General features: G+C 41.1%; 1 protein-coding gene across 1 annotated transcript in view; it reads right to left on the reverse strand.

Moving 5' to 3' along the window:
• Window positions 1-24,978, reverse strand: part of EML5 (EMAP like 5) — a 231,977-nt gene that overhangs the window by 117,152 nt on the left and 89,847 nt on the right. The window contains exons 11-14 of the mRNA XM_019481686.2: window positions 19,735-19,902; window positions 10,360-10,466; window positions 9,842-9,960; window positions 580-766 (exon numbers count right to left, since the gene is read on the reverse strand). Of these exons, the coding sequence (XP_019337231.1) occupies window positions 580-766; window positions 9,842-9,960; window positions 10,360-10,466; window positions 19,735-19,902 (581 nt within the window). The remainder of the gene's footprint in view (window positions 1-579; window positions 767-9,841; window positions 9,961-10,359; window positions 10,467-19,734; window positions 19,903-24,978) is intronic.

Here is a 24,978-nt window from a genome sequence, read left to right on the forward strand (position 1 = left end):
TTAAAAATCAAAATCTTCTTCCCAAATCAAACCCTGGATTCTTGTTGTGAAAACAATACCTAAGAAAGCAGAAGTTTAAAATAATGGACTGGAATAGGCACTAAATGTGTTTGTTGCTTAGAGATTGATGAAATGTCACTTAAACAGAACTGACGTTTTGAGAAATATGGACATAAGATAAATCAAAAACTTAATCAGGCACAGGCTAAACTGGATGCCCAGAACACAAGATAAATGTTTCTGATAGCTTCCTTTAACAACCAAAAAACATTATTTTCATAGGGCTTTTCCCATTTTTCAGTGGTGAAGTAATAAAATGTGGTTTAAAAATAAAAAAATTAAAACTTTTGTACTTATTTTAATTCATCATTTATTATCATAAAAAACACTTAAAACATCATAAGTAACTGAACAAAACATATGGGAAAAGATGGATTTTATCAGTTCTTAAACCTCACCCTGTCTCCAACACAATTCAAACCTTCTGTGACACATTTGTACATTATGAGATCCTAAATATTTTTTTATACATTTGCTAAAATAGCTTCAGATGTCTAATGCACTAAACATGCATCTTACCTGGCCTGTTGCCACATAGTCCTTTAAGGGATGAATAGAAAGGCAGAGGATGTCATCATCATGACCGAGATAAAAGCGCTGTGTGTTCTGCTGTCGATTGTATACTACACCAACTGCTGCAACATGGTATACAATTTCACCAGTCTGAGTATAAAATAGATTACTCCGACAGTCGTAACCTCTGTAACTAATACAAAAAAAATCTAGTTTTTATCTCAAGATTGCAAATAGAGATGCTAAGTATTTAATTATAGAAAAAACATGCTAAGTGAATTCAGTTCTTAAGTTTGGTATGTAATTCATTAGGTTTTACCTATTACTACTTTGATCCCTTAAAATTATCAGTTTCTTTATTCCCAAAAGATACCACTTACAAAATGTAATTAATGTACAGATATCATTACATCTACCATTAGCTTACAAGAGACTTATTTAGGAGTACCCTTTTACAACAAAGATTTTTTTTTTCCAAATGAAACTTCAGGGGGAATTTAGGCAGGGAGCATACAATTACACAGGCTACAGTTTTGCTAGAATGCTAGGATGAATAATCTACTCCAAAAACAACCAGAATCCTTGCAAAAGCCACTGACAATTTTCAGGGGGAAAAAATGTTTCTGCCAAAATAAGCAGATTCTATAAAATTACATGTTTCTGCAGCAAAATTTTGATTTTACAATTTTTTTTAACTTGCCATCAGGAAAAGAAATAAAACTTTTGTGTTAGGTTGGTTTGGTAGGAACCCAGGCACTTCAGTTTGCTGAACTGAACTTATGGTTCTTTTTTCATGTCAGTTCAATATTAATTATATTTGCTTGTGCGGTGGTGATATCCCATACCTCACGTCCCCTATAGGCTGGAGTTTTAAACTGGACTACAACTCCCATGATGCACAAGTCTCTACTTTAACCAAGCTGTGCAGAGAACAATGTGAGTCACATGCCTGGAAAAAACACTGTGGAAAATTTTGCTGGGAACAATGACAGTGTGAAGGCAAAATTCCCATAAGGCACTACTGCATTACAGCCATGTGTAGTTCAATGTTGAACTAACTCAGAATATTTAATTTCAATAAAAATATTGAAATAAAACATTTCCTTGTCTTTAAATCCATCTTTTTTAAACTTTAATTCGGAAAAACATTGTTAAATATTAGAATGTCCTGATACGTGACAGAAATGCCCATGCTCACCCATATCTCATCCTGTGTCTTGGGTGTAATTTAAAAGAACACTTCTAGTAGCAAACAGCTCTCTTGATCTTTCCTCCCAAGTCTTTTTCTTTGTACCATCCCCAGTTCTGTCCCTCCTAATGGATACTACCATAATCATCCCAGTCACTAGCACTTCTAACTTTGGCCTCGACATTCCAGCTACATTTATATCCCAACTCTCAGTCTTAAACAACATCTCTGAAATAGGGCTTTTTTCCTGCATCCACAAAGTGAAAAGCATCCACCTTTACCTCACCATTTCATAGCTTCCACACTATAACTCCACTCCCTTTCTTAAGTCTATTTGTAAGCTATGAGCCCTTTCTTTAAGTCCTTTCACCTGTTTCCTATTAAGGTCCATACAAGCTTCTAACCTTATACTTTAAGGAACTTCATAATTTAGATCAGTGCTCAAGCTTTTGGTCCTATGAGCTAGGTGAGTGATGCAGGGCCTGTCTGTGGGCCAGATCAGGCCTCATGTGCCAGGATTCAGCCCTGTGCTGTCTACACCTGGCATGGCCCTGGTTGGACCCGACATGCCACGATCAGGTCCCAGCACCATCCCCATGCACTTGGATCAGGCCTCTGAGCATCAGGATTGGGCTCCAGCACCACCTCTGCCCAGGCAAGTTAGCATGCACATTATCTGGTCCACAGGGCTCTCCATGCTCCAGACATTTGGAAGCAATGGAGCTGAATCTGGCCCATGGGCTGGGAGCTGGGCACCCTTGACTTAGACTGCTCCTACTTACCCATTGTGATATACCAGCAATCCTACCCTTTTTCATCCAATGCTCACCTTCTTCCTCAGTTTCCTCCATGGTTCTCCTTATGTATGGGGAAAACTTAGAATCATAAAATCGTGGAAAGTTAGGGTTGGAAGGGACCTCAGGAGGTCATCTAGTCCAACCCCTTGCTCAAAGCAGGACCATCACCAACTAGATCATCCACTCAAGTATTTGTCTAGCTGTATATTAAAAACCTCTAAGGATGGACATTCCTCTCTGGGTAATCCGTTCCAGTGCTGTACTGCCCTCCTCGTTAGAGAGTTTTACTTAATATCTAACCTAAACTCCCCTTGCTGCAACTTGACGCCATTGCTCCTTGTTCTGTCATCTGTCATCACTGAGAACAGTCTAGCTCCATCCTCTTTGGAATCACCCTTCAGGTACCTGAAGGCTGCTATTAAATCCCGCCTTAGTCTTCTCTTCTCCAAGGTAAATAATCCCAGTTCCCTCAGGCTCTTTTCATAAGTCATGTGCCCCAGCCCCAGATTCTGCATGGGGTGGGGGGAGATACAGGGGTGCAGAAGTTGTGGGGGGGGCGAGGCAACTGTGGCTACAGCCCCAGCTGCAGGTAGGGGATGAAGTCCAAGCCACACTAGCTGCCTGCCCCTCCCCCCCCCATACTTAATTCTAAAGATGGGGGGCTTTTACCCCAATGTTAAATGGGGGGAACCTCATCTTAGAATCATGTAATTATACAATATAGAGAAGATAAGATATTAACAAAAGGTGGTCCAGCGTAAAACATTTTAGAGAGATGCTTGGGAAAAAAAAAATTCTAGTGAAATTAAGACTGAATATAGAGCAGAAAGCAGATTATTCAAATAAGTCATAACAGAAATTTTCACCTCTCCAATATATGATGATTTAGAAATAAGAGACTAGAAGTTGTAAAATGAGGCTTAACCTTGGAGAAACCATACCTAAAGCAATGAATTCAACCTGCTTGCCAGAGTAGAGTATAAACAGCCTCAGTGAATGGGATACAATTAATAACTGAAAGTTTGAATGGTAAAGGGATCCAGAAAGGACAAGAAACCAAAGGAGAAGAAGGAGCAGTGAGCTGAACTTGATCCAATAACCTAAGGAAAGTTGAAGTAGACTCTAAGAGGTAAAGGTAAAGCAACTAGAGAAACTGTAACCTAGAATGGGAACAATTCCAAGTAGAGTAAGAGAGTATAATTCATGAGAAAAAAAAGCAGTGACAGTGAGAGAAAAGGTAGCAGCTGCTGAAGCAAAGGAATGTCAACACAAGAGAGACCTAAAACCAAGCCAATAATTGTGTATGTACTGGTAAACCATTTTGAGAAGATGGATCGTTCTGTTTCATGGCAAAAAACAGAGTTTTGTTATTTTCACAGGCAGGTGCAAAATCTTTGATGATCTATCATAATGCAATACCATTATCAAGGAAACTATTAAGGGCTACTTTGTTTTATATGTTTCATACTATGTGATATATATAATATAAATAGTTTAAAATAACTTTGTTACTAAAACCCAAGTCAACTCTGAAGCCACAGAAGTGCGAGTATTACTGGAAAAATATCTAGAAAGTTATTCTGAATACACAACACAAATCAGATTATTTAATTAAGTAGCTACAGGAATCTGCACATCTCAAAAATGTTTTAGAAATAATGGAACTTGAAAAGTTTCTTAAAATTTGCCTGAGGGAACTTAAAGAAATGGAACATTAAAGAGCAGATCAGATTTTACCATAAACTGTACAATTAGCAAGTCAGTAAATCTAGTTTCTAAAGAACAGATACATATGGTAAAAAGTAGGAGGACAGAAAGAAAACAGAGGCTTGACTGAGTCTAATAACCTTTCAGTTGCTTGTACTCATATTAATTCACTGGTACAGAATATTCCCAAGTCATTATCTAGAAGTTTTTTGATATAAGTCTAAATCATGGTTAGTAAAACCAAAAAAGAAAATGATCTCTCCAACAAGGATGTTTGTGACATCCAAAATGTACTTGAAATGCCTGACAAATAATTCTCTATACTATAACTACTTTTACAGGATTTTATTTTATCTGTTTTCTGAGACATGTCTATCAACTGTTAGATGCATATATTAAACTGTGCAAACAACACCACTTAGCAACAAATAAAACCACTCCAACCTTCCTCAAGAATCCCTTCAGCTTATGTCCAAGTATTCAGAAAGGTCTTCCATAATAACCAGAAGATAAAAAAAAAAAAAAGAAGTGCTCAAATAATCCAAAGCAAATAGGGCCCAAAACATAAAAAAATCTTTACAGTTCAAAAACAATCATTGGAATCGAATGAAGTAACTTGGCAGCAGCCAGTGAAAGTATCTGCAACATAAGCACAACATGATCCATAACAAAAGCATTGCAAAATAAATTGATTTATATATTCTGAACTAGCTGAAGTTTCCAAGTAATCTTCAAGTGATCCACCTGCATAACACATAAAGCCCTCTCTACACATTACAGGTATTGCATAATTAACTGATTAATTGCACAATGATAAGGAGACCAGCTACATGTGCAAAGTAGCTATCACATAATAAAAAGCTCTAATCAGTTATAAAGTTAGACTTCAAAAATGTGTACAAACTTTATATGTGGTTTTTATTGAGCTTTACTTTGCACATGTAGCAGGGTCTCCCCTGCTGCTGGAAGTCCTATCAGCTGATGGGGTTCCCAGCCACAGGGGTGCACCTTACCCCGCAAAAAACTCCTGACCCCTAGGGATTATGGCAGTCACAATCCCAAGGCTCGGGGGCAAGTGAAACCCCCAGACCCTGGGGATCATGGATGGCACAATCCTCAGGGATTGGGGGCGTGTGAAACCCCTAGACCCTGAGGATCACTGCTGCTGCGATCTCTAAGGTTCAGGGGTACATAAAACCCCTGGGGCCAGAAGATCACAGTGATCCTCTAATGGTAGGAGTTTCACACACCCTGGGGTTGGGGGGCATACCCCTGCAGCAACCCACTGCCTGCATCCCCAGTTGGGGGTGGAAATTGCCACAGCAGCCATCCTCCAGCCTTGGGGCATGTGGGGCGCCTCTATAGCTGGAAGCCCCTCAACTGGGGTCTGTTAGGCTCCCAGCTGCAGAAGCCTGCTTCTTGCTCATGCAGGGGGAGCCCCCTGCACCAGCAATAAGGCACAGTGGGATCTAATGCACAATCCCATATTCGTGCCTCCTGCCATGCATGTGTGGCATGGCAGGCGGTGTGCTTATGTGAATTATGCATTAGATCCCATTGTGCCTTTACTTGCACATTGTAGAGGAGGCCTAAGACAGTCAAAAAACAAAGATCATATCATTAAAAAAAAAAACCTACTCCTGCTATTTTGGCTTCCACAACCAGTTAAAAAACCAACAGGATACTAAGGTTACCGACAGCAAGTCTCAATTTACAGTTCTATACCCAATTCACAGGCAACATTCCAAAAACTATTGTGTCCAGAAAAACAAAACCTATACCCTACCTGCCTGTAGTTTGCCAGATGTTAGAAATCTTCAAAACTCACTACCTCCTGTTCAAAATGTCAACAGGAAAATTTTTTGAACCCAGTGCAGAGAATCACTCAGAAGTCAAAGTTGGAGCTGCCTATAACAGTGCTCGTATCTTGAGCAGAAGGGTAAAATTTACAAATAACCCAAAGATATCAATGTTTTTGTAGTGGCAGTTATTCATACCCCACTCTCTTCAGCAGCTAGCTTCACTTGTGTCATTGCTGGCAACATGCCATGATAGAAATGTACATGTATCCAGAAATTCCATCTGAGAGCATATTAACAAGTCACAGATACAGTGCAAAAACAAGTGTAATTTCCAGGACACATTTGAGTACAGGAAAACCTTGTTAATTCAAAATACAGGGGACCAACAAATAGCAACTTTGAAATAAATGAGTTAAAAGTACCCATGATAATTTGCACATATACAGATTATTATGGTATATACAGACTTAGTTATGCAGGAGGCCATGCAGGTCTTAAACAGAATGTTAACAGAAAACCCCTGTTATATAATCACTGCTTTCATTTTATCTTTTTGTAAACTGCCTGTTTGTAAACTGCCTTTTTTGTAAACTGCCTGTTTTGGCATAGGAACTTCCCTTCATAGGAACTTGATAAACACACTCCTGAAAAATACTTCTATGTATGTTTATGCAGAATGTAAGCGTAGAAGGTATTAGTTTAAAGCCAAAAGGCTTATGATCTACAGTATGGTTCATGAGGCTGGGCCCCACCATGGACAACTGGTGCCTCCTAAGTTGGGGGGGCACTTCCCCCTCCCTCCCGTCCAACTAGAGTTAGTAATCGGCATGCCCGATCCTGCAGGCTTGGGGGGGGTCCCCCTGCGGCCCATCCTACCAACATGCAACTGGCAGCAGCGCACCACTGGCACTTCCAGGTCGGCAGGATCAGCCGCGGGGAGACTGCTTCTCTTGGCGCACTCCCCAGCTGGCACTCTCATGGGAGGCACCAGCACTCTTGCCTGCCCCCCCTGCCTGGGAACGCTGGCTGACAAGGGGTACACCAGCACTCTCAGGGGGTGCATATGCACTCCCATATACCCCATATGTGTCACCACTAACCCCAGCAGACTCAGAAGTGTTTCAAACCATGGTGATCTCACAGCCCAGAACTGATCAGTACATGTGTGTACTCCAGATACCCCCACAAAGGGTCCACATGCTAATTAGTCCTCCACTCATGACTGGAACTGGGTGTTCATGTCTCAACTCTTGAGACCCTCCAAAAATGTATATTCATATGAGGAAGGGGGCTACCTGGTCCAGCTCCATCCCATGCAGGGCCACACCAGTCACATAAGACAGGCCAAGAAAGTGGGTGACAGAGCGTCTCATCTACATAGACACTTGGTAACATTTGCTGGACATTTAAGGCTGACAAAGAAATAGGAATCATTGGCAATGAAAAAAAAACAACACTGCTCAGCTGTGGGAGTAAAAAGGAAGTTGAAATGTAGTTGATGTTGTGGCTCACTATAACCTGAAAGAAGGATCAGCACTGAGGGGGACACAGCACAATGGATATATTCAGATAGTGCAACTCCATACCTGGCATATTAAATAAGTATGGACCTTGGCCTTGTGCTAGTTGCTCTATGGGAATGCTTAGTATGGGCTGCATTCAACCAACTTTGTAGTTGGTTCCCATAACTAAACATATGCTGCCTCTGGCAGCAGTTTAATGATAAACAAAGTATTGAATGAGCTTTTCCTGATTCAAGGGACTACAAAATGACTTCAAATTTCAAAGTAATGAGGTTTTTCTGGTCCAGGGGACCAGAAAAGGGTTTCAAATTTCAAAGAACCTGTATGTTGAATTATCCATATCCTAAAGCATACAAAAACCTATCCTTTCAGTTAGGGAATGACAATAGCTTCAAAGTATCTAATACTTCAAATGATCCAATATCAAACTAATGAGGTTTTACTGTATCACTTCATGGGCAGTTAACACACACGCCCCTTATGCTTATGCCCTATTTTCTCATTTGATCTTTGTATATTACAGAAGCCAGCCTGGCATGATATGTAGCATGTTTTGAACACAAATTTTTCAAAATTTTAGAATCATGTGTTTTCATTTGCTTTAATATCACCTGGCATGTTCAAATAAGAAGTGACATGTTCAAATAAAAATACCAGAATGACTGCTCACACATCAGTCCAGACAAGCCTTCCACTGAGTGCAGTCCCCTATGTCTGAGAGTTTATATATCAAAATATCTTAAGATAAAATGCCATTATGGAGAAACCTATTCACAGGTGAAGTTTTCTCCTAACCCATAACAGTCAAAGGTTGTCTTATGTCCTATATTACTGTTTATAGCATTTCCAAATACAGGAAGTGATCAAAGGTAACAAAGGAAATATTGGAAATAGTGCCCTAGACAGAAAAGAATGCATTACGTTTCATGACCACGTATGCAAATATTACACTGAAGTTAAAAAAACAACAACAAACCAATACAAATAAAAACCACACACACACACACACACACACACCCCCCCGCCACACAGAAAATAAAGAAATGAGTTCATATCTTATTTCCTTGTCTCTCAAGGAGCACATTTTAGATCTTGTGCAGAGAGCTACGGAATGCTCATTGCACCTGAAGAAAATAAAAAAACCCAAAACATTTCTTGAATCAGTGAGCCTGCTTAATATTCATCTGGAAATAGGCCAACTTACTGATAACAGCATAGGCACTGAAAGAAAAGTGTAGTTCAGCCTGAATTCTTCATTAGTCACCTGTATATCCATTTAGCAACCAGCTAGAACTCAACACACACTCTACTCCCTTACCTATGAAGTTTTACTTCTGGTCTGAAAGAAAGGACAAAGCACTCCAAAATCTGAATTTTCTCTAAGATACATTTTGTATAGGATGGCTTAGTCTGAGTTCTTAACCCAAGCACCATTAAATACAGCTAAGTGCTCTACCATATGCTTTATAAAGCACATATTAGAATTCTCAAAAAAAAGTTTCCTCAGGCCTAAGTACAGACATTCAAAAAGCCTGAGCCTGAACTGATTTAATCTTTGCAGGTTAGTCTATCCTGCCTAGATTGAACCAATTTGCAAGTGATTCACTTTTGATTCTGGAAATGCAGCCACATACCTGCAGTGGCCCAGGCTAGAAGCCGGAGGTTAACTGTCTTAAAAGGACTTTATGAATTAACTTAAGTGATTCACTACATACATTTATTTGTAAAATCTGCTAAACATTAGCTGTGTACTCAAAAAAAATATTTGGAAAGGTTATGCTCTATTTGCATCTAGAAAAATAGATTGAAACCTGTCTTATTTAACTTTAACTAAAAAGTCTCTACTGATACTAACACAATAAAACACATATAAAGGGAAGAATTCTTTTCCAGATACTGAAAAATATGCAGCAGGAGCTGATATTTGAGTCCTATATTTAGAAACCATTATCAAGATAATGAGACACCAACTGAGATTCCAGTAGAATCTATATCAGAACTTTGTAACTTGACAGTACAACCATTTCTCTTTGTAAAAGTAGCAGTAAGCCTTTTATGGCTGTAAAAACATGAAACATGAAGCATTTGAACTTAATCTTGAATGACTTCACTTAAATCTGTAAATTTTGTATTTGTTGCTATTTGTTTATAAAGTGTATTATTCTGATATTTTTGCTGTACTTGATTTATTGGCTTGTTAGCTTGACATCTATCCAGTCTGCTTTTAGACAAAAGCCCAATTTTTCATACCCATGAACAAAGTGTAGTCTTATACTGTTTCCTGGAGCTCTCTCCCTTCTTTTAGAAGCTGCACTTTTTCGTTTTTCTTTGCATTGCTCTTTAAGCTGAGGTAGATCTTCTTTGTAAACCTTTAAGAAAGAGTATACATATAGATAAATAGAAACAGTCTCAGGAAGAACAAGTATCGGGGAGAAACATCTATCAAAGTTTTCCACAAAAAAGGGTACAATGATATCACTGTGGACATCTGCAATGACTGTAGCCAAAGGGCTATATTACTTGTTTTTTAATTACAAACAGTAGGGTAGGACAAACTGTTATGACTGTGTGCAACCACTGTCTTTCTGATGTATTTGAGTATTCTGAATTCATCAGATACTGACAATGAGCCAAATCCTAAAGATCTTGCTCAGTCTGCATTTCAATAAAACTTCAATTGATGTTAGAGTTTCCTTTAAAAAGGGCCAGGTAAAATCTTCAGAAATAAGTCAGAATCTGTTCCTGTGCTATTAAAACTCAGAGCTTACCTGTCGACGGTATGTAATCTGAGTCTCTTGTTCAATTTCAGAGTCCAGCTCTGGAACATCAGACTGATCTGAATCTGATTCGTCACTATTAGAATCAACTAGACTTTCTGTAATCAGGAAAAAAAAGAATAAGGAGACAACCTAATTAATATAGACTATAGTCCAGAAAAAGACTTCAGTAATTCTAATTTGTAATGACTTCTGATAAACTATAACATGAGCTGCTAGCTAACCTGTTATAAAAATCAATGAAAGTTTCATCATTCTCCTAATTCAAAAGGTCACTAACCTGTACTTTCTTTTAACTTTAACTATGTTGCTTTATTTTTCTTTTTAATAGCTAGCTTTCATGTATTTAAATTACTTCATAGACATTCCAGTGCACTCCAGCAGACAGGGAACTAACTGTTCAATGGAAGACCTGGGTTCCTTTCTGACTCTCTCAATGGTGTTTCTCAACTTCCACAGCTGTGAAATAGCAGACATTATATTCACCTTCCTTTCTAAAAAAACCAAATTTGACATGTATTATTACTAATAATCAGGGATCTGGGTTTCCCGTTTCCCACAGTAAAAATGAGCATTTCTCCCTTTACCAAAGAAAAAAGCGGATTTTTATTTTTAACAGGGAAACACGCAGATCTTGCACTTTTTCATAGGCTCTCTGTAGGCTGGCAGAGTTCCAGCCTGCAAGGGGCTGGTGGAAGTGGGAGGGAGGCAGTCAGGCAGGGTCCCTGCACCATGTGCATGTATATGCACATGGCTGCCAGTCAGCCTGGAGAGCAGCTCCCACAGATAAGTCTGGTGAGGGATGGGGGGAAGAGGAGTGGGGATTGAGGCCCCCATAGGGAGGGAGTGAGTTGGGCAAAGCTGTGGCTAGGGATGCTGCCCAGCTGGGCAGCGCTTAGAGCCTGGAATGTGCGGCCACAGGGCTCCAGCAAGGAGTGGGATGGGGCTGCAGGTGACTTGTCCAGGGGGCGTGGGAGGGGGGTGGAGCCAGCTCCCCATCACTGTGCACACTCCTGGGAGGGCTGGGGGGAGGTAGGGCATGTGCCGTCCAGCTGTGTATACGGGGTGGGCTGCCTACTGTGGGCTCAGGCTCCCTGCCCTGTTGTCCTCCCCCAAGGGCATCTGCAGTCCAGTGGGTAGGCCTCGACATGGCAGGACAGAGTAGACCCAAGCAGGGAAGCTCCTTGCCACTGCAAGCCCTGCCTCACCTGGGTGAGGCATCCCCTGCCTGCCCAGCAACACCGGGGGTAGCAGTGTGGGGTCACATTGGCAGGGCAGTGCAGAGCTCATAGCAGCAAGGAGCTTCCCCACCCAGCCCCTCTCTGCGCTGCCATGCTGGATCCCACCCACTGGGCTGTGGAGGCTCTGGGGGGAGGGCAGCAGGGTGGGGAGTCTGAGCCTGCAGTGCGCAGCCTGCACCTGCCCCGCACACAGATCTGAGGGGCATGTGTCCTGCCTGCTCCTCCCCAGAGTGTGCACAGCAGTGGGGAGTCAGCCCCACCCACTCCCCAAGACCACAGGGGAGGGGGAACCAGGCTCCACACTCCATTCTGCTGCAGCAGCCACCACCTCCCATGGGTGGCAGCAGGGGCTCAGGAGCTGCCGTGGGGACAGGGGGCTATGGACCTGGGTCCCTGGGGAGTGAGGGGCACATCAGGGCCGGGGGGCCTGTGGCTTGGGAGTGAGAGGCCTGGACCTGAGTTTCATGAGCTAAGGGGGCAGAGGTAGCTCTGATTTTCTATTGTAAAAACCCAAAATAAAAGTACCAAAATTTATAGTTATTTAGAATTTATTTTATTACAATGATTGAGGCACTGGTAGGCTTCCAAAATGCTTTAAAAGTGTAAATATATCAATGAAACCTTGTGGTCAATATATTGATATATAGTGATATATAGTGGCATTTCATTTAAATCGCAGATTTGGGGGGTTTTAATCAGAGAATTTGCAATTTTTTTATCAGAGAAAACCAGGATCCATGGTAATAATAATAATATATTCTAAATGGAATGACTAATTATTAATGTTACAGAGGTAACTGTATTTTAGGGGAAAAGTTCCCAATTCAGCACAAGCATGTTTGGACAAACTGGATATCTGTATACCCAGATCAGCTGACAACATAAAATTTCCTACATTACATGTAACCGAACAATTTGTATCCACAAAAGTACATTTTTGTCGATACAAGTTTAATAACTTTTGAAAACTGGAACTACTGTGTTCTATTTACTGTTGAAAGCCTGAAATCTGCATGAGAACAGATTTTAACTTCCATGGTTAAAATAGATACATGTTCACATGACTGGGTCTTAAGCCCTTTAAGAATTACCAGTCATAAATAAGAGAAGGAATTAAGCCTAGAAGGGGAGTGGTAGGGGTGCGCGAAACAGGCTGTATTCGATTCAGATTAAGCCCGAATCAGGGACAGTGGTTCAATTCGTTGATTCGGATCACTGTCCCTGATTCTATTCAGCGGAATCCGAATCTGAAGAGTCGATGCTGATTCAGAGAATCATCTATCTGGCCATGGACACTTTAAGCTTTAAATGTTTTTTCTACATACCTCAAGGTACCAGGTGCAGCTCGTGAACGCTGTGATAGTGGGGCGGATGGAGCATCCCACAGGAGCGTGGGGAGCCCCCCCTGCATGCTTGGTGGTGAACCCGGAAGTGGACCGGAAGTACTTTTCAGAAAGATTCTGATTTGATGGCTGCCCTACCTGGCCCCATCTCCGCTGCCCCTCTATGCCTCACACTGCATAGGGGGGCTCCGCCACGAGCCCTCAGAGGCCCTGATTGCCACTGCTGCAGCCAGTGAGTGCAGGGCTTTTTTTTATTTATTTTTATTTTTTAAGGGCCAGGATGCTGGGGCCAGGCAGGGGATGGGGCCAGGCAGGGAAGCCATGGGGGCTTCTCCTGCAGCTCCCCCTGCCTGGCACAGCTGCTCCCCCCACAGGCACAACCAGAGGAACCATGGGAGAACCTGTAGCCACCCAACTGTGCCTGCCTCTGCCCAGCTGATCTGAATCTCTAAATCTCTCCGAATCAATTCAGAGGCTTCAGATTCAATGTGGACCTTTTAATGCGTCTCCCGATTCAATTCAGATTTGGAGATTTGGCCACCTAATCGGGCCAAATCTCCTCCGAATCAAATTGGCAACTGAAGCTTCATACAGCCCTACAGAATAGATAATACAGGAATTAAATACTAAATACTAAGAATTAAAGGAGGATAACGTAATTAATCACAATCACTATAGACTTATAAAAAAAATAGATCTCGACTAACTGGGTCCTTTTTCTGATGAATTACATGTTTGGTTGATAAAGATAATCATAGAATCATAGGGCTGAAAGGGACCCTGAAGGATCACTGGATCCAGCCCCCTGCATGAGCAGGAAAGACATCTGGGGTCAGACAACCTCAGCCAGTTGACCGTCTAGTCTTCTCTTGAAGACCTCTAGGGTAGATGATTGCACCACCTCTGGGGGGAGCTTGTTCCATAGTCTGGATACCCTAGGTGTAAAGAATTTTTTCCTAATGTTCATCCTGAACTTATCTTCCAGGAGTTTGTAGCCATTGTTTCTAGTTTTCTGCCAGGGCACCCTGGTGAACAGTTGTTCACCGAGCCCCTGATGTATGCCTCTGATATAGCGGTAAGCTGCAATCAGGTCCCCTCTTAGCCTTCTTTTCTTTAGGCTAAAGACTCTGAGATCCCTCATCTTCTCCTCAAATGGCTTGCCATGCAAGTCCCTGATCATGTGGGTGACCCTTCTCTGGACCCTCTCGAGCTTTAGCACATCCTTGTTGAAGTGCGGCACCCAAAACTGGACACGCTACTCCAGCTGCGGCCACACCAATGTTGAGTAAAGTGGGAGAATCATTTCTTTGGATTTACTGGAGTTGCATCGATTGATGTAAGAGTTTTATTGGCCCTAGCGGCTACTGCGTCGCATTGCTGGCTCACATTCATACTGGGGTCTATTGTTACCCCCAGATCCCTTTCATTTGTAGTGCTGGTCAGGTTAGCGATGCCCAGCCTGTAGTTGTGCTGGGGGTTCTTCCTTCCCAGATGCAGCACTTTGCATTTCTCTGTTGAACCTCATCTGGTTCTGTCCTGCCCAACATGCCAGTCTGTCTAGGTCTCCTTGTATCTGCAGCCAATCTGTGAGTGTGTCCGCACAACCCCATATCTTGGTGTAATCCACGAACTTGGCCAATGGCAACTATACTATAATACACTTCCTTAAGACATTAGCCCTGGTATAAAAGACTTTAAGAAACTGGAATGAATTAAAATAGTCAACATAGTAGACAATATAAGTAGATTAAAGACTAGCAAACTGACAGGTATCACGTCATTTGAAACTGAAGGAATCATCATCAACCATTGTCTTACTAGTGGTGTCCCACAAAAAATGAGTTCTTGACCCTACTCATTTTAATGTTTTTATTAATGACCTGGAAAACAACATAAGAGAATTTCTGATAAAAATTTGCAGATACTGATGGAGTGGTAAATAATGAAGGGTCACAGGTACAGAAGAATATAAAATGCCTGTTAAACAAGTTGAAAGCTATATGTATTACAATACAGCCAAGTGAAATGTGATCCAACTTTCAAGGAATGTAGGCCATACTCACCAGATGTGGAATTCTGTCTTCAGAAGCAGTAACCAATAAAGTTATAGGCTACTAACACACATCCCGGGGGGGGGGGGGGGGGTGCACTTTACCAGAAGAAGCAGCATGTTAGTTTGACCTGGCTACCCAGCATCTGAATAGATTGGGTGCTTCAGCAGGGCTTTTTGGCAGGTTTATCTAAAGCTGATTGAATCAGCTATTAGATAAAAGTGCCAAAAAGCCCTGCTGAATCATGCTATCTATGCAGATGTTGGGTGAACTAGGTCAAGCCAATACTATGCCTCTTCTGAGCATGTGCTGCACTTGGCACAGGGGTGCACTGTGCTGAAAGTAAAGCGCTGGGTTGGTTGCTGTTTTCTGGTTGTTGTTTTTTTTTGTGGGGTGGGGGGGTTCATGTCTGTAAGCAGCCTTAGGTATCATGGTAGATAATCAGCAAAATGTGAGCTCCCCAGGCAATTCTGTGCCCAAAGTTAGTTACTAGTGCTACACTTGGATGCATGTAAGAGGGAATATCAAGTCAAAGTAGGGACATTGTATTACCTCTGTATAAAGCACTAGTATGTAGACCACCACATCAGCACCAAGTTCTGGTGTTTACAATTCAAGATGAATGTCAATAAAAGAGAGAGGAATTGAGATAAGAAAGTACAAGAAAGATAAAGGATTGGAAAACATACCTCATAATGAAAGACTCAAGAGAATCACCTTGTTTACTTTAATGAGATTACAGGTGACTTGACTGTAGTTTTCAAGTTCCTACACTGAGAACAGAAATTTAGGAAGAGGGCTCCTCAGTCTAAGCAGTGGTTGTCAACCTTTTTAGACTCAAGGCACCCCTTGGAAAATGCCAGGTCTTAGCTTTCATTCTTTTTCTGACTATGTAAAAATTCTGTTGCAAAGGACTCAAAGACCACAACAGGTCAGAATGTTTTTGATACTGTGGAGAAAACTTGTGGCACCCCAATTGAGAATCCCCAGTCTAAAAGTGCCAAAAAGCACCACTGAAGTGTACAATCTATACAGATGTTGGGTGAGAAAAATCCAACGGCTTGAATTAGAAGCTAGACAAATTCAGATGAAAAATAAGGCACGTGTTTTTTAACAGCCAGGGGAATTAATCATTGGAATTTCTTACCAAATGTTGTGGAAGATTCTCTATCACTAGCAACTGATTTAAATAAGGCTGGATGTGGTGGGGGGGGGGGTTACATTCTATTTGAATTTATACTCTAGTTTAAACAAATAATTCAGGGAAGTTCTATGACCTCTGTTGTTTAGAGGTTTACATGAATCTCTTGAGAAACCAACGAGTCTCATGAAAAACTAAGGAACTCAGTATTTAATTAGGTAAAATACAGATTTCAGGTATCTAAATGTTGTGACTAGTGTATCAGTGTCTTTCCTGCACAAACGTATTGGGCAGAAGGGGAAATGAGTTTGAACTTTCTGAGACCCGAAACGAGAGAATCAAGAAGAGTACTTGTTCATTACCACCCTCTAAGATTTCTGAGAGAAGATAACCCCACTAGAAAGGTCATTCCATCTAATCCTGCAAGGCTCCTCATGTTAGCAAGAACTTTCCATTGAGTGTAAAGCTGCCAATGCAGCCATAAAAAATAGCAAAAATATTTTATTTTTGTCCACTAACATAAAAAAATAAACAGTCATAAATAGTGATCCAGGCTCCACCCAGAATCACAGTAGATGAAGATGCACCTGGAGTTGTACCTTCTGATCTACAAAAAGAAAAGGACTGCCATGTAGCTGAACTGAAAATAGTGGACATTTTGTTTGGTATTAATTAATGTTTTTATTATGGAAGTATGATGTGGAAAGGTGAAACTATTTTTAAAAAAGAATCTTGAAGAACTGGTTTTAACTGATTTTAATTGAGACTTACTGATAAAAAATATTACAAGAAAGCTAGGTATTATTATTTAAATTACCTTAAATTTTAAATTAAATTGCTTTAGATCAGTTTTGCAGTGTCAATTTAATTTGAAAAACTGTACTAATGCAATATTTAAGTTATTCTTTATGGACTGATTAATACTGTGACTATAGACAAATATATGTATTACAAAACTCTTCCAAAAATAGCAAGAGTCTTCTTTTCTACTTATTATTGCCTTTTAACCTGAAGCATAAAGGATTACATTTTCAACAGTGACTACTGATTCTGAGTGCCTCATCTTCTGTTTGTGTCTAAGTTGATTCACTTAGGGGATCCTTATTTTCAGAATGTTATCTTCAGAGCACAGTGATTAAACTGGGAGTACTTGTGTACATTATAATATACATGGGCACAGTTCCTGCAGAATTGCCAGACTATGGACAGAAAAGTATTTACTAAAAGATTAAAGTCTTCAAATGAGAGTTCTCCAAGCTGTGACTGGTCAAGTGTACGTGCATGTCAGAGAGAGGACTGTTGATTAGAAAGCATAAATGACTGAACAAGGATAAAGAAAGAGATTTAAGAGGGGCTTTTACAGCCAGCAAGAGACCCTAAACAAATATTCAAATTAATGTGGAGTAACAAGGTGCTCATCAGCTAGTCAGTGGGAGGCAGAGACTCCAACAGATAATGCCTTCTCTTGCATTCTCCAGGATGCCCTCCTCCTCCTCCTGGTTGTTCATTCCCAACAATCTGCTCAAGTCTCACACTGATATGTACATTGAGAATATCTTCTATATATGCCCCAAGCAATAGGAAAGAAGAATTAGACCAGGTGGGTCTAAAGCTGTCCTGAATATCTGCAAAAGTGCCTCAGCACTTTGTAGCAATATAAAAATGTAACACTATGAGGGTGCTCCAACCTCCTGGCTGAAGAGCTACAAATCTGCCTCAAAGACAAGCTCTCCAGCCAGGTGGCACCAGGGTGCTGCTTCTGAATAAGCCAGGGCTCTTACAGCAATAGTGGTCATTCCTGTAGGGGTGGCGATGCTGCCTCTGCCCAGATTCACCAATCAACTGCCATGACAGAGCTGCCCTGTGGGACAGACCACGGCTGTGACAGTGCTATCTCTGTGGGAATTGTCTCCACAACCTTGAAAGACCCAGGGTGGGCTGGTGCTCTTTAACAGATGGTAGCAGTAGTAGGGTCCCAAGTAGGGCTCCCTGACAGCTGCCTCCTGGGTGAGCTCTGAGGGAAACAGCCACTCTCCCTTCTTCCCTCCCCCTTGAATGTGGGGAGGGAGAGTGGAGGACTGTGGGATGCCAATAGGAAAGTACAATAGTGTATCTAAAACCCCTCCTCTCTCAGGAGCATAGGAACCTAAACCATGCTTTCCCATTAGATTTCACCTTTCACCTCTAATGCACAACTCCTCTTTTGGCTTTGAGAATGGTCTCCTAATGCTTTCTGAAGGCAGGTCCGTTCTTGCATGCTTTCCTTTTGGCCGCAAGATTTTTGCACTCTTGGATATCCAGTGACTTGGCTTCAACAGGAGGGATGGAGAGTACTGTCACCTGACCTATTCCAGGACATGGTGGTTAGACACTCCAGGAAATACAGATTTAAGTCCCTTCAAAGTGAGAAGGGCTTAGAACCCTAGTCATGTTCTTGATAACAGCTCTAAACCTTCGGCTATTAGACAACAGGGGAACACTACTGTAATAGGGTTACAACTGAGCTGACTTAAGTGTGGTTAAGCATGATTTTCATAAACCTAAACTCTCTCTGGGGACTTAGGTGGAGTTTAGGTGCCTCCCTGGTATAGACATTCAGGAAATTTTCACAATCCAAATGGAAGCTTGTAATGAATTTAGGTACCTAATGAATTTTCTGGCTGATGGTATAGGATCAATTGGAATCACTATTTATAATTTGGAAGCTAAACTCTGCCCAAGTTGCCTTTAAGTGACTATCTGCATCCTGATCCAATATTATAAATTGTTATCAATATCACAATCCAGTATTAAAACAAGGATGCTCCTACCTTGAGCAGGGGGTTGAACTGGATGACCTCTGGAGGTCCCTTTCAGCCCTACTTTTCTATGATTCTCTAATGGTGCCCCCTTTAGCCTACTTAATAGTTATAAAATAAATCACATCAAACAGTTCAAAGTCATTCATGTACTATGCTAATGCTCATGGAGATAAAAATATGGCTCCACTACTGCAAACAATTATCCACATGGTTTACTTTGTATCACTTTATTGCGAGTAAACACATGAATTATGCTTCACAGGATCAAGAATTTGATCTTTAACATTAATTATGAAAGTTAGAGACAGAACACTTGTTCTTAAAGCATTTAACTTAAAGTCTCAAAAATCTCATCCTTTTTCAATGATAGCTTTGATTAAAACATCTCAAACATACTGGTCAAAGACACTTATTAACACTTCTGAAGTTTAATTAAATATGTAGATATTATATCTTATTTCACTGCTTACATGTCCAGTACAAGCATGTTGCTGCATAATTCTTCAACTAATTAAAATAATTCAATTATGTACAAAATTCATATAGGCATAGCAATGATGATTAAAACTTGCAAATTCTGTCTTGGCACTTAGCATGAATACAGTAATGTTAATTTTTTTCAAATTTTCTGTATGAAACTGTTAAGGTAACAGTATCACCTAGGCTAAGCAATTGCAAAGTTATAAGGATGACAGCCTCGCAAAGTTATGTAAGTCCAACTATTTATAAATTATTTCCATATCCTTTTTCTACTGATATTTAGATAAAATTATTTTATATGCTACTCACCTTGTGGTGCTATGTGAAGAGAATCCTTCAACTTCCTATCAGGGACAAATTTCCACTGAAAGACGGAATGATCAGCTCCACCAATGGAAACAACCCACTGATGATCATGTGACCACCTGACATTTGTCACATGAGCTGAATGACCAAGATATTTTTTAAACTTTGCTCCTAGAACAAGGAGAAAAGTCAGTTTGCTATGTGTCTGGAATAAGCATTTCTAAATAACAATTACTAAAACAAAAATCAGGGAATCCTTCTACATTTTGTGAGACATATTAATAAAATATTATTAACTAATTATAAACATTGATTAAAGTAATATCTGCTCACAAGATGTCACCAATGTGGAAAAACACAATTCCACTTCTTCTATCTTGTGAAAGGAAGACAGAACACTAAGCATTCACCAAATTATGATACTACCCCTCACCTCCAATACAAACAGGAAAACTTGGAAGGAAGGAAGGAAAGGCAAGGGAAAATAAGAAGAGGAGGAAGGGAAGGAAGGAAGGAATGATAACCATAGCTGGCTTTTATGAGGTCTGCTATAGGTGAATCATTTTGCAGAACTTTTAACCAAAATTCTACAACTGTCTTTCTGCCCTGAAGTTTGTTTATTTTTAATTTTAGCATATCTTTAATAGGCCTCTATGCACTGTGCTATCTGGACACTCAGACTATTGATTCCCATTTTTCCTACAATAGAACTTGAATGATACTCACATTGAGCCATATACCTGCTTTAATTTAATTAATGCTGTTACATCTGATTAAATCTATTACTGTAGCCTGCATAACTAAGATTTGATACACAGATACATCTAAAAAAATGATCTCACACAATTCACTGCAGGGATTATCATGATTTTTCTTCATCAGATTCATCTCTTCCTCAATTATTAAAGTGAATAACTCCTTAAAAAGAGGGATAAAACTATTTTCCTTCAGATATTTTCCAGATTCTTCTCAGAGTATTTTTTTTTTTTTGTATAAGGATACAGAATATCTCAGTTATCAACTAGCAAAAGACTTATGGCTATCAAGTTTAAGAAACAAGGATTTGAAGGATTAATCTGTATTGGTAAAAGGGAAAAAGACAAAGTAGCATTATTTATTCATGTCAATATTAAAAATATTATGAAGGAATGTAATGTAGACACTGATGATAAAATACTGTTGTGATAATAGCACAAAGGTTATACAGACATTGCATAACCCCAGTGCTCTAGGCCATCAGGAGTACCATGCCGTTGCAGCTGCCATGAAAAACATTATTACATTTCTGACTCTTAAGTGGTCAGCCAGCCACAGCATAAGTGCTGGAGGTTACTTGTAAGGGTTTCAGATCATTTAGTTATTATACTGGTATTTTCAAGGATGTTTTAAGTGACTCAACTCATCCTAGGATATATAGAAAAAAAGTCCCAAATTGATGTGTCAAAATTTGATTCTTTTGGACTAGTTTCCAGAATTTTTTTTGTAAAAAAAGAACTTCCTCCACCTTAATTCACAGAGAACATTTCAAGAGCCTTCCCCATATGACTGCAGTAGCACTGGTTTGAGGTGCTCCCAACACATTTTTTGGGAGACATGCAGGGGTTTTTTGTTTCTGGAATGGAGCAAATTGAATAGCCTTTGAAGAAGCAGAAACTCTTTCTTGTTAGATATTCAAGACTACAAAGATAGGTAACCCCCACTCTCTGCCTGGTATCAACCTAATTCTGGGCTATCAAGTTAAAAGGATGAGATAATTTGCTTCAGATTTTAGTTTTAAAATTTTCATCTTAGAAGGTCCTTTTCTTTTGGGGACTTTTCCTTTGAAGAAGTTTTTAGACATAAAAGATTCTTAAGGCAGTGGCACTTGTGATATATAGGAAAGCTAGATACTTTATATTATATGAACAAACAAGCCACTTTTTCTGGCCCTCAGCTCAAATAATACCATATTTACTTGACTCTAAGACACAGTTTTTTCCCCACCCAATCAGCACAGAGGGGAAAAGCCACTCAGACTTGTGTACAAAGTGAGTGTGTTTTTGGAGGGCAGGCAGCTACTGTGGCACTGTTGGGGCAAGAGTCAGACCCACAGCAGTCATGTGCCCCCTCTCCCCCCCCCCCAGCTTTACTCCACAGCTTCTGCTCCCCACTCTGTCCCCTTCTCTCCCTTACTGTTGATGACTTGAAAATGGTATTTAAAGGTTTGTTTTTTGGGAATTGGCTTATAGGTATATGAATATGCATTAAAATGGTTCAGGATGGGCAGCAGGGGTTAATTTATTCCTAAAAGCCTGCGTCTCATGCACAGTTTCCTCCACCTTCAGAAGCAGACAGGCTGTCTAACAAACAAGGGCACATAGTCTGAGAAACTGGGGGCATGTGCCACACTGTTCCATAACATGAGACAAGGTGGCACCAGCTCACAAGGCCAAAGTTGGGCCTGAAATTCCTGTTTTGGGAAAGGTGTGCATGTGATAGGCTGTGAATGTGTTGGCAAAACAGAACATGAGTAGTATGACAACCACAGAGAGACCAATGAGTGGCAGCCACAGATGGAGAGTCATCAGGAGGGAAAGAGAATACAAAAGCAGAGACTTGAAGGTAACAAAGGGCCCTCCTCCTCTCTGTCCTCCTCCCCAAAAGGATCCCTTGGAGAGGTCCCCATCTCCCAAAGGGGTCCCCAAGGCCACCATGGACAGAAGACACATCACTAGCCCATCTGATCCACCCCAATGGAGGGGGCCCTCGGCATCCAACCTCCAGACTGCTGACATCTGACACCTAAGAGAGCCTTCAGAGTGAAGCCTGCGTCCTTGCCAGATGTTTCCTGACTCTGATGACAGCCCTAGGCTTGGTAGATATAAATCGAATTGCTTGATTGCTTGTATTGTTTCTTTTCTGTTATTACTGTGTATCAATAAATTTGCCTATTATCAAATGGAGAGGTTGTGGTCGGTCTGAGGGTTGGTTCACCCCCCCAGAACAAAGCATCTGGGTCCTAAATCCAGAGTCAACAACTGCCAGGTACAGCTAGGCATGGGGCACATGGAACTCTGTCCCCTGCCCAGCCAATCATCAATGTCAACATGGAACTCCATCCCCTGCCCAGCCAATCACCAACACTGACACTGCTGTGACACTGCTGCATGGCCCAGAAAGTGCTGCGCTTCCATGTGCTGTGCTCTGGGGAAAGAATAGAGCTCGAGCAGCATCTTAAAATAATGGGGGCGGGGGCACAGAGGTGGGTGGGGAGAGGTGGAGAAAAGGAAGCGTTGGTGGGAAGAAGCAGAGAAAGGGGAGTGTTGTGGAAGGAAGAGGCAGAGACTGTGGAGAGCAGGGGGGAGGGGCATGAAGCCTATAAGGGGAACAAATGGGGGAGAAGAGGGAAGGGAAGCTCCCTTATCCCCAGTCACTGCTCTGCCTGCTGTAGCAGTGGGAGAGGATGAATTAAAGACAACCCTCTGATAATTAGATTCTATATCTGGAAAATGATAACTAATTTATACACTTTTCCATATTATAACCTAATTATTGGGTGTTCATCTTAAAATCGGGGTCATCTTAGATTTGAGTAAATATGGTACTATTGAGACCAGAGATAGATGCTTAGAAATATGTGCCAGGTACAGTAATGTAAGGATGAGTGGGTGAAAAGGGCACAAGCCCCAGACACTGACTAAAAGGGGGTAGGGGGATGCCAGAATACAACAGGAGATACCTCACTCTCTTTTCCCTTGCACTCCCTCCTTCTACAATTTCCATCTCCAGTCCTGGCAGTGGCAGTGCAGGAGCATGTGTCTGTGAGAGATGGGTATCTGGGAAATATAATTCTGTCAAGTATGTTTTTGTCAGTACGGGCCAGGGGGGCAGATGGAGTTTGTTGCTGCTGAGGTGACATTAACCTATTTTTTTGCCACTGAAAACGAGGGCACAGTCCTGGCTAGTTACAACTCTGAGAGGTATATCCTCCAAATGATTTGGCCAGCTACTTTATCATCTTCTGTAGAACCACTGGAAAATAAAGTTGAGGAAGTGGCCTATATTCCTCAAGGAAAGCATCTGAACTACTTAACAACATCTTCTCTGATAACTAAGTCCTGACTGAAGAGGAGTCATCTGCTCAGACTGAGGAACAGAGGTACCTGAAAAATCTAGAAACAGATGATTTGCCAGTATCTATGAGGTTACAGGATGGACAAATGCTTTTTATCATCTTAGACTAATGCCTACTCTGAGCAGTGCCTTTGTAGTATCAACAAAAAGATTCAGGGGTTGGAGGGATTTGAAAACTGAGCTTTATATGTGAATTTTCTTTCTGGGAATGTCATTGTTTGTATAAGTTTGAAGATCAGACCATTTGGTCTGGGCCAGAGTCTAGGACTCAGACTGCAACAACTTTGACAAGTGTGGCAAAATCTCTACATCTCTGAAGTTCATTCAGAGGTATAGAGAAGTTTTCTACTTGCCAGTTAGAATCTTCACTGCAATTAGAAACTCCCATTCTACCTTAATCTCACTCTCAAAAGCAAGATATAGTAAAAAGCTCCTGATTTGTATTAGCTTGGAATTTCTTCTGAGCCCATTTCTGGAATATTACCAGGATCCTGTTTTGGTTGTTGAATCAAGAAAGCCTCAAGGACTTTCTTAGAAGAATTCTCTTTTAGGGTCACAATCAGAATTAGACAGGTCACCTCCTTTAGAAAAGGTGGTACTATTGAGGAACTTCTATAATTAGCAGTAAGGAAGATTTAAACTCAGGAACTTTTGTTCAAACAATTTAACAAGGGCATTTTAATCTTTCATGGAAAATTCTTCCTGGCCTAAGCTGTCTGCTCCAGAGACCAGGACTGGCCCTGCCTCTCTCCTCCCTAGGCAGAGCTCAAGCTGACTGAGAAAAAGTTGGAGACTGTAGCACAGCAGCATCTGCTCATTGCTTAAGCGGAGATCCACCCCTCCTTCCCCTCTCCCACAGCAAGGACCCCAGTGGCACTGACTCCAGCCAGCATCTGGTCACGGTCATGCCACCCCCTTGCTAGCTAATGCAGAGAGACGTCTATGTTTGTGTGTCTCCAATTTCACTGGAACAAAGGCAGACAGAACAGTGTCTCCTCGGGACTTTTTTGAAGCTAATCAACAGGTCAGCTGGTAATGTCCCTTTGTTCCTCCTTAAAAATGCTTTGCAAAAATATGTTTAAGAAAAGCTTGAACTAATGAAAGAGGCTCTGTTTTCTTGCTGTCAGTGTGGGG

The sequence above is a fragment of the Alligator mississippiensis genome, chromosome 2 (assembly GCF_030867095.1).
Source record: "Alligator mississippiensis isolate rAllMis1 chromosome 2, rAllMis1, whole genome shotgun sequence".
In the NCBI taxonomy this organism is placed as follows: Eukaryota; Metazoa; Chordata; order Crocodylia; family Alligatoridae; genus Alligator; species Alligator mississippiensis.